Source organism: Gallus gallus, chromosome 1 (genome assembly GCF_016699485.2).
Source record: "Gallus gallus isolate bGalGal1 chromosome 1, bGalGal1.mat.broiler.GRCg7b, whole genome shotgun sequence".
In the NCBI taxonomy this organism is placed as follows: Eukaryota; Metazoa; Chordata; class Aves; order Galliformes; family Phasianidae; genus Gallus; species Gallus gallus.
In genome coordinates this window covers 89894043-89904990 of record NC_052532.1, presented here as the reverse complement: position 1 = coordinate 89904990, position 10948 = coordinate 89894043, and the positions used below count along the sequence as shown (strand labels likewise).

Here is a 10948-nt window from a genome sequence, read left to right as displayed (position 1 = left end):
GCTGTCCTTCTTGTAGTGAGGCAAGACATTTATTTGTACTGCTAAAGGAGTGGCTAGAAAAACTAGTTGAGGGTCTCCAGAACACTAAATGGTCCTATGAAATTCTGTTATTTTGTATAAGCCTAGGGTCCTAATTTAAGAACGTATGATAGGTGCCTGAGTTAATAGAAATTAATACCGTCCCTTAGTACCTAAAATGAATATGAAATACATACAAGAGAGCAATATGGTGTGTACTGAGTTAACTGTCCTTGAAAAATTTAGATCAATCACCATTTCAGTTTCCCTTTTAAAGCTTTAAATTGCAGCCTAGTTTAATCATTATAGATTACATATGTCAGATACTCTACATTTACAGATAGCTAACCTGAGCATGTCAGCTGCTACCACTTAAGACCTGGAGGACTTGCAATGAAACTCAGTACAAAGATGCTAGCAAAGATTATATAAGAATCAAACTCTCATTACTTTTTGTATCAGCTTCTTTTAAGTCAGATTGATGGCTCCACACCCTCCAGATTTTAATTGCACCAGGGTATCAACAACACTTGTCTGTTTCATCATTTTAGGTCTATTTACTTTTTATTTCCCGTGTATGCTTGTTTTCATTTTAATTTCTCAGGTTTCCATTCTTCATAGTGCCATTTCCATGTACAAATGTAGGTACTTACGTATCTCCAACAGTTACATATATTTCTGTGCAAAAATAAGTAAATTTCCATGTATGAAAGTAGTGTCCATGCAACAAATATTACATAAATACATAGATATTTAAATCTATTTAAAATTATACTTCACAATGGGATTTGGATAACTAAGATGTTAAACTTCCATAACTTCATGAAAATAAGCAAGCCTCTACCTTTGTTGAAAGTAAATCTTCAGTAGAAAAATGGTACAAGATGCCTAAAAACCCATCTGCCAGATTTCCATATACACAAAGGACTGATTAACCACTTAAGCACTTGAGTGCACCACAGTTAAAGCTGAAGAAGTAGATGAATAACTACTGGATCCCTTCACAAAACTAAGATACTGCAAGAGCAAGTTCTGCTCAAAGACTGGAGAGGGTCAATTAGAAAGAAATAATGTCAATAAACTTAGTTTAGTCACAATTAGACTCAATTAACAGACTCTGTCTCCTGATTAGCCGCTGACATGGATCAAAACCAGGACTATGTACCAAGGAAGTGTGCGGGCTCTGTGGAGGTTCAGATAAACACCCACATAAGCTCTATTACAGGATTAGGACAGAGATCTATATGAAAGAAATAAATTAAAATAAAAAAGTTATATTTGTTTTGAAGCACTACACAGCTGTCAGCTGTCCCAGGTTCATTTTCAGAAGAACAGATTTGAGTTAAACTAGTTGCATTATGATGGCTTTACTGCCTTCTCTATACTACTAACATTCAGCTAGAAATGGTAGTTATAATCTAAACTATTTTTCAACATATCTACTATTAGCTTGCTTAAATGTAATCCATTTCATCAAAACAGATTAGAAAGTCTCACTCTCAAACCACCAGAGTATCACTACTCCTTGGAAGGCCTCTCTTTTTAGCTTTAAGCATAGGTTCTTCATAACACAACGGAAACGTACAATTACTGAATTATGGAGGCCTTACACCCACCAAAGATGTTGTTCTGAGAAGCCATTTTCAACTTCAAAGTTATAAAATAAGCTATGAAAATGGTGCTTGTTACCATTTTATTCATTGCTGGATTTAACAAAATATTACTTCCAGTGTATCACAAAAGATAGTTTTTAAGGAGATAAATTAATGACTTTTTCTCTGTTTTGTGAAAGAATATCTAGACCTTTTGAAACTTCAAACAAAAATTCCCACCACTTAAACTTAAAACACATTCACCAAAGCAAAAGCAAATACCAAACAGTACCGAAGTAGGTTTTCTTTAATGAGATTTTACTCATCATGTACCAGCAGCACCACCATGTGTTAGGTGAACAAGATATTTATTACTGAATCTTTACTGGTATTATAGAATATAAACAATCATTTATAATTTATGGAATGGATGTAGGTCAAAATAGAATCATAGAATGGCTTGGGTTGGAAAGAACCTCAAGGATCATCAAGTTCCAACCTCCCTGCCACTGGCAGGGTTGCCAGCTGCTAGATCAAGTACTACAGCAGATTGCCCAGGGCCCCATCTAATCTGGCTTTAAACACTTCCAGGGACAGAGCATCCACAGCCTCTCTGGGCAGCCTGTTCCAGCACCTCACCACTCTCTTAGTAAAAAACTTCCCCATGACATCTCATCTAAATCTCCCTTTCTTTACTTTAAAACCATTTCCACATGTCCTATCACCCACGTAAAAAGTTGATTCCCCTCATGTGTATAAACTCCCTTTACATACTGGAAAGCTGCAATGAGGTCTCCCCACAGCCTTTAGTAACAACATTTTTACAAGATGCTGTCCTTTCAGATTTGCACATTCTTTAACCTACCATATCATTTGAAGTATTACTTAATTAAAAAATTCAATGTATTTTTGTGAAAACTGAAAGAGAAGAGAAATAAATATCCCTGAAAAAGACCAACTAGAAAGGTGCAACATCAGATGCAGTGAATGGTTTTAGTAGTATACCACCACATACAACTCAAGAGGGAAAGCAGGAAGCAAGAAAAGAAAGAAAGAAAAGTATCTGTTAACCAGTACAAGCAAATACTTCAGAAAGACCACAGAACTAATTGCAACATTGTTTAGTGCTAAAATAGCAGTACCTTACTGTATATTTTATTTACACTCTACACATATACTTCATCAGAAGGTATACTGAAGGTCAAAATCTACAACATTTCAGATTATGAAGAAAAAAATGTATAAACGTTACTTACACTAATACGGGTTTCCCTGATATCTTAGGGCTGTTTAAAACTTCAGTCATAGCTTCCTTTGTTTCTTCCATTCTTTCAATGTCACTAGAATCCACAACAAATATTACACCATATGACTCAGCATAGTAATTTCTCCATATGTTCCGAATTCGTTTTCCACCTCCTAAATCAAAGATGGTGACTTCAAAGCGTCCCTGTTTAAGGTCAATCTTGGAAAACCCAACCGTTGGAGCTACGTCTTCAGGAGACTCTGTCAGAGAGAAGAACAACTTTTTAATGAAGTTTCCTTAGTCATTTAAAGAGGATTTTACTTTAATTTCTTTAGAAAAAAACCTGTATTTTTTAAACACATGGAGCAAGCTTTCAATGTTACTTGACAGCATGTTGCTAACTACATATTTTACATTAATATTTTACTTCTCCACAGGAAATTTTATATTAACACACTACTCTCAATCAATTATTTTACATCAATTGAGACAGAAGCACCAGGGAAGAAAAAAACAAAAAGGAAAAAAGACATTCTTTATTATTTAACACCACTGTTGAAGGGAACTGTGTTTTTTAGTTTTAATAACAGACCCATTCCATTCCGGGTGCTCCCATCCAAACAGTATAACAGTATACAGCAGTTGTATGGTATTAAACCGAGTCTGAGAAGCAAAACAAAACAGTCAATGTATTATGAGCTGGGAAGCCTTCCGAGTGAGAATATGCTCATTACACTCCACATGAGGATTCAGAATAGACCCCTCGCCAGAGCAGCTTAGGCCAACACTCCAGCAAGAGAATGGAACACCTGTTTGTGAAAGATTCCAACTTCAAAATTCAGTCTTTGTTTTGAGGAATATTTTGCATTGTGAGCTGTACTTACTGTACTTGCCTGTACAAGAGAACAGTGAGAGCATGAAGGCTTACTAAGGGTGAAAGTTACTAATGATGCAGAATTTAAGGTGATACTGTTGAAACATTCAGTCCTGTTGTACTACAAGGTTCAACAATAAACAGTCTGTGTGAAAAAACAGCATCTGCTGTGTAAGCTGCAAATCCATTTTGGCAAATATAACCGCTGACTAGCTGATTTACTGACATTTAAGAATCAAAATACATTTGGAGATAGTTTCTGCTAAAACCCACCAATTATAACTGTTGGTTATGATACTGTTTTTACCAGGCTTGGAGGGGGAAAAAAAAAAAAAAATACTTGAAGGCTCTAACTTCTGCAAGTCCTGTTAGAGAACAATTTTATTCTTTTCTTTAAGACAAACACTATTCACGCACTTGGAAACAGCCACAGAAGTCAGAATTATCTTTTTATGGAGCTTCTCTTTAGAAATATTCATATCTTCTTTTTTCCTCTCTCCCAAAAAATGAACTTCAGAAATAACAGTAATTTTTAGCTGATAAAGGCATTAAAGTTGATCTTGAAACAAAATGGAAGGCTAAATAATGTACTCACATTTTCTCAGTAAAAATTCCGGAACACACATGAGAGCTCATTCCTAACTTTATTCATAATTGAGCAAGTCACTGAACGTGCATTATAAGCATAAACAGAAAGTCGACACAAAGTCTGTCAAAACAATTTTTAGTTGTCTCTTGTATAAACAAGATGGAAGTTACTCAAAAACTCAATCCCCGAGTAAAAAAAACCCTAGAGAATATTTGTTTTCATAAGCACAAGTTTTATCTCAAATCATATCCTGCTTGAAAGTGATATTGGGCAATGCAAAGTACCTTCCAAAATCAAGTGGTCTTTTACAGAAGTGCCTACAAAACTGCTACTGCTTTTCTGGAGACAAAATAGAAATGATATAAAATATATATCACTATAACTATTGCTTATGTTATACACAAACACATGCAATTTCATTTTTTTGAACTTTTCCTATTTTCTTATCAGGGATCACACAGCATGTGCAGGACAACCAAGGGATCAGGCCCAGCCAGCATGGGTTCATAAAAGGGAGGTTCTGTATGACCAAACTTATATCTTTCTATGCCCAGATGATCAGCCTGGTGGATGAGGGAAAGGGTGTTGACATAGTCCACCTAGACTTTAGCAAAGCCCTTGACTCCATCTCCCACAGTATTCTCATGGAGAAGCTGGCAGACCATGGCGTGTACTCTTCACTGAGTAAAAAACTGACTGAACAGCAGGCCTTAGACAGTGGTGAAAGGAGTAAAATCCAGCTGGTGACCAGTCACTAGCAGTGTTTCCCAGGGTCAGTACTGGGGCCTGTCCTGTTTAATTTCTTAACTGGTGATCTGGATGTGGGGATTGAGTACACCCTCAATAAGTTTGCAGATAACACCAAGTTGGGAGGAAGCGTTAATCTGCATGAGAGTAGGAAGACCCTACAGCAGGAATTGGATGAGTAGGCTAGGTCAATTGTACAAGGTTCAACAAGACCAAGTGCTGGGTCCTGCACAGGGGTCATAATAATCCTAGGCAACACTAAAGGTCTGGGGCAAAGCCGCTGGAAAGCTGCAGGGAGAAAAAGGATTTGGGGGTGTTAGTTAATAGCCAGCTGAACACAAGCCAGCAGTGTGACCAAGTGGTGAAGAAGGCCAATGGCACACTGGCTTGTAAAAGAATAGTGTAGCAACAGGAGCAGGGAGTTGATTGTCCCTCTGCACTCTTCACTGATGAGGCCTCACCCCAAGAACTGGGTTCAGTTCGCAGCCCTCACTACAAGAAAGACAACAAGGCCCTGGAACGTGTCCAAAGAGGGGCAACAAAGCTGTGAAGGGTCTGGAGCATAAGTCTTATGTGGAGCAGCTGAGGGAATTGGGATAGTTCAACCTGGAGAAGAAGAGGCTCAGGGGAGATCTCATTGTCCTCTACAACTGCTTGAAAGGAAGTTGTGGCAAGGTGGGAGTCAGCCTCTTCTCTCAGGTAACAGTGGTAGGACAAGTGGTAATGGTCTCAAGTTGTACCAGGGGAGGTTCAGGTTGCATACTAGGAAACATGTCTTAGAAGGAGTGGCATACAAGATCTTAGAGGTCTCTTCCAACCTTAATAATCTAGTGATTCTATATTACTTAGAACACTGGTGTTACTCAAAGTCTACTGATACTTGCATGTCACTGGGTGATCACCAGAAAGCTACTTCTGCACAAGTAACATGAAAAAAACATCATCCACCAATTTCTCCAGTGTAGGCTGAGATGTGAAACACTTCATTAACCATAATATTCTCCTTCTTAATGTTAATTCAAACTGTGAATTAGAACATTACCTACAGATTGAGTATTTTTCCTATACTTTCTTTTATTTAAATCAAGCAACAACATTCTTTCAGCTATTTGTTGAAATACCCAAGAAAAATTCTTCCCACTCAAAAACATGCTATGCTGCTTGTGAAATCCAAACAAGAACCCTTACCCAGAAGAGATTTTGCTGCAAATTTGCATTTTGCACACTAATGATACAGGGGTGTACTCAAGGCATGTAAGTACTAAGGTACTCTGAACACTGACTTGAGATTTCCAAATTATAAATGTCTCTGAAGATTAATTTTCTGTGTGAATGGACCAAAGGCTCTAGCACTGCATGGGTCAATGGGTCAATCAGGCAGCTCTCTTCATTATATTCACCTCACCTCCATAATATACTATTACTCTTGAGCAGTAGCAGTGCTGTTTGTCAGCTGCTGCCGGTGTGTTAAGCTACACTACACTCAACATTATCTTAACTATAGTGTTCAAAAAGCAGAGCTTGCTCTACTACTTCCCCAGAGCATAATGTACATGACTAGAAGTACCTACTTTTTTAATGACACCATAACATGATGTGCCAGACATCAAAAATCAGGATCTTTGTGTTTCCATACAGGACCGTTTAATTTTTCCCTTATCGGCAGATCTCCACTGGATCCTGAATCACAGAATGGCCTGAGTTGGAAGGGACCTCAAGGATCATGAATCTCCAACCCCCCTGCCGGGTAGGGCCACCAACCTCCCCATTTACTAGACCAGGTTGCCCAGGGCCTCATCCTGAAACTTGTTCACTTTTGGTACCAGACTCTTAGAGAAGTGCACAATCATCAAAAATTGAATTTCAACAATGTACAGTGAGAGGAAGAGATAAATCAAGAGATGAAGAAATGCATTAGATGAAAATGATGCAAAGCAAGTAAGTATACTATTTCAACACTACATTTAGACGCTAAATTAATTGCTTACCTCCTTGAATTCCTCGGACTGTAGCAGTTTTACCAGCGTTATCAAGACCCACCATTATTAATGTCACCTTCCTCCAAAAAGAATGAAAAAAGAGAAAGATATTTCAAGTCCTTTTCTTTCTTGCCAGGTATCACCTTTTTTATTGTTTTTTTTTTTTGTGTGTTTGTTTGTTTTTAAAGATACATTCATATCAAGTTTCCCACAAAGTAGAAGAAAGAATAAATCTCGAAATATCTAATTTGCAGACACTGTTACATTTGTGTATCTGCCATTGGATACGTCAAACTAGAACAAGGTACAAAATGAAAAGTCCAGCACTGCACTGTAAGTTTCATGAGACAAATTATATTTGCCCACTAAATTTTAATTTCACGGTACTGTAGATTTATTTTCTTCATAGTGTTTGTTTCTTTTGTAGTTTTTTTAAGTTAGTTTCCACTCGCTTGAATTTTTATCATCTCTGTCTCAGACAAAACTGTGGTCTTGCTTATACCAGCAATTTCTGTATCAACCAGTGAAGCTGAACACCACCACAAAAGAACTAAAAAAAGTGGTCAACAACATAGGAAACTATAAGTTCAGTGGCTCTGGTACTCATCATATCTTTTTTTTTTTTTTTCCCAAGCAGGAACAGATGAAGATGCAAATGTGCAAATAAGTGGTGTTACTAATATACTTTGTATACTCAAATCAGTGCACAGACTGGAATTTGTACTAGGACAGGATTTTAAGTAAAGCCATAGGAAAAATATGCTTATGTGTAGACCTTGATTATTCCTCCAATTCACAAATACTCAAACAAGTTAAAAAAAATTGCTAAACTTTATGCTCCTAAATGAAATAACACTAAATGCATCACTGTTTCCAGTCTTGAAACTATAATAACATCATACATGAAGTATAATTCATCTGCATTCTTTCAGAATGGGTAAAAAGCTCTGGGAAACCCTAAAAATGAACAATGGGATCATATTAAACCATACTTTAAACATAAGCTGTAACTGGAACAGCCACAAATACTTATTAACTTACAACTGTCTGCAACAAAAAGCTCGTATCAAAAAGCTGTTTAATTCAATTTAAGCAGCAACATGGTCAGCAATATCTCAACTTTCCCAGCACACAAGAGTGAGTCCTCAATGAGTGAAGTTTAAAAATCAAAATAAAGCATGTCAAATATAAAAGAAAACTGCAAAAACAGTTATATTCTAGAAGCAGGAATAGATCACCAAGTTGATCACAAAACGTAGTATTAAGGTACTTGAAAGAAAAACCTAGAATTACACTGGGGTTATGGTATACTCTTGACAGTGTTTTAACAAACTACACTTCATAATCTCAAAATGCAGAAGGCAAACTGATTACATTTTACATAAGCATTCTAGCATCTCCCCATAGGAAACTGTATGCAAAGGATGGTATTTTGAACTTTATACTTCCTTTCAGTCAGAAACAAAGTACCTGCATTGAGTGATTAATACGTAATTTGTAAGTTCAGAACACACACTGATTCTCACTTGGAGTTAAAAAAAAAAAATTGGAATTGGAAAAAAAAAATACTAAAAATGAAAGTAAAACACTCGTGAGATTACATGAGATAAAGTTTGGGAAGAAGGCCAGCACAGGAGTGTAAATAAATACTTTCACATATTTACCTGACAGGTTCTTGCCACCGTTTTAGCCAAGTGCAACAATTGGCCATTAGGTTGAACATCTCTCTTCCCTAGCCATCCAGAGCCTTGAAAGCTACAGAAACAGTGTGTACAGGTCAGAGCAACGCTGGAAGACTGGGAGACTGCAGAGGTATTGACCTGTCACCCCTAGCAAGAGAAACAAATGCAGTTAGTCCCAACGTGTAACCAAGAGAAACCATCTGTATGCACAGCATACAGCAGCAGCAACCTGTTTATTCAGTGTCTCTATACTAAACCACAGCAAAGTCCCACTGTGTCTTTCATCCTTTCGTGCTTTGTTTGCTTTGGGCATCTGGGTAGCAATACCACAGCACTTACACAAAATAATAATGCAAGACCTGTGCACATCAGGAAAACAGCAAGTTAGAGTGGCACAACACATCAAGCTATGAAATCCCAGTGCTTGTTTAGCAATTGCATTGCACAGCGCTGCTGGCTATGCAATAACACCCAAATTCGAGCACAGGTAAGGCCTAAGAACCTAACATGATAAGACATCGAATGCAAACAAAATGTCATACTCACTACACATATTCATTTACCATCAGTTTCTTTTATGCATCAAGGAAACTGGGTTCTCTAGAGGGTACTTTGAGGAACAGACAACTTAGTATACTACTTTTCACTAAATTAAAGAGTAGAATCAAGTATCTGTCATTTTACAATTCCATTTTCTACCCTCCAAGTGTGACAAAAAGAAACAGAACATTCCTTTCTGATGCTGCTCTGTGGAATAACATATGGGGAATGACTGCCTGATTGCATACATGTCTAGTAATTACAAAACAGTACGGCTTACACATATCTTGCAGTCAAACACTCTAAGATGCTACTAAAGACCCTCAGTCACTTCAAACACAACAGTACTACTATGAACAGTAGCAGTATAAAAACATCCATGGAAAGTTCTTCATTGGCAAGCCCGAATGAATGTTAGTGTACAACTTCAAAGTCACTATGCTCCTCCTAGTGTGCTATACTGGCTCTGGCTGTGATGATGTGTTTTCCTCATAGCACGGCGCTGAGCTTCGTATTTTTTGCTAAAATGCTGCTGATACCACAGTTGCTGAACAGTGCTCACATGGCATCAAGGTTTTTCTCTTTCCCACTCTGCCTTGCCATCAGAAGAATGATAGTTTTAAGCTCAACATATTATATGTAGGTCACTCCAAAAGTAATGCCTCTTATTTATCTGCATGGAAATTACAAGATACAAAGAGCACTGTAACACAATTTAGAAGAGCTAAATGTCATCTACAAAACACTCCTTTTCAACGTAGTCACCACCATTAGCTATGCCTCACTGTGCTGACATCCACTGGTTGGTCTTTGTAAACTTTCAGCAAGCATCAATGGGTGCAATGCTCTCTGCGTGGATGAATTCAGTGGCACACCTTTGCTTCACGTGCACTTCCACGTCTGGCACCATTTTATCAGACTGTCCCTCTGCTGCCACCTGTCTCACAGCAACACCATGTAACTGAATGTTGGTGGGATGGTTTAACCTCCACTGCCATTCCACCAACATCCACCCCTGATGTCATGGACCAACATAAAAAAAATACAAGGCACTATTTTCAGAGCAGCCTTCATCACTGTTACTGGCAGGCTGTTGTGCTGGTCACAGAGTCTGCTTACTTTACTGTAGATTGGAGTCCAGAGCTTGCTAGTGGCTGGGAAAGGCAGCATGGGGGTTGCTTCTCCCTTGAGAAAAGGCAAATCTATTTGTGAGATCATCTTTGCACAAGTACCTGGGTACGCTTGATTGGTTATATAGGATGATGGGAAAATTTCCTCAAGGAGATATAAACCTGGGGGAAAATAACACAGTATTCCAGTTGTGTATTACAAGAACTATTTAAACCAAGGCAGGATGAGCCTTTTGCAGGGGAACCAGGACTGTGCAGCAGCAACTCACTCCAAGCCCACCTTGGCATCCCACAATCCAACATGCCCCTTGTCCTGTACTGGATAACAACCTCCACAGATAGGGCCCAACTCATAGACTCTTCTCGCAGACATTTGCCAAGGGGGAGGGAGGGAAACATGCTGAATAGAGGACTAATATCTGTGCTACGTCAAAGGGCAGAGGATGGTTAATAACATGCCAATCTCTCCTCTAGAGGCTGTCACAAAGACAGATATTCTCTCCTGGTAACTTGTGTCCATGTCATCTGAAAGCAGGAACACTTTGAATTGC

The 10948-nt window shown here is 38.2% G+C and overlaps 1 protein-coding gene across 17 annotated transcripts in view; it reads right to left on the bottom strand.

Moving 5' to 3' along the window:
• The window catches only part of ARL13B (ADP ribosylation factor like GTPase 13B), a 49169-nt gene that overhangs the window by 35849 nt on the left and 2372 nt on the right, over positions 1 to 10948 (bottom strand). For 15 of the 17 annotated variants that reach the window (XR_005861272.2, XR_005861278.2, XM_004938309.5 and 12 more), the window contains 3 exons: positions 8710 to 8874; positions 7055 to 7125; positions 2867 to 3116 (listed from right to left, as the gene is read on the bottom strand). Coding sequence is in view for 15 of the 17 variants with exons in the window: in XM_004938309.5 (XP_004938366.1) it covers positions 2867 to 3116; positions 7055 to 7125; positions 8710 to 8768 (380 nt within the window). In the remaining 2 variants the exon portion in view is untranslated. The remainder of the gene's footprint in view (positions 1 to 2866; positions 3117 to 7054; positions 7126 to 8709; positions 8875 to 10948) is intronic. The other 2 variants (XM_004938313.5, XM_046901782.1) reach the window with 2 other exon arrangements.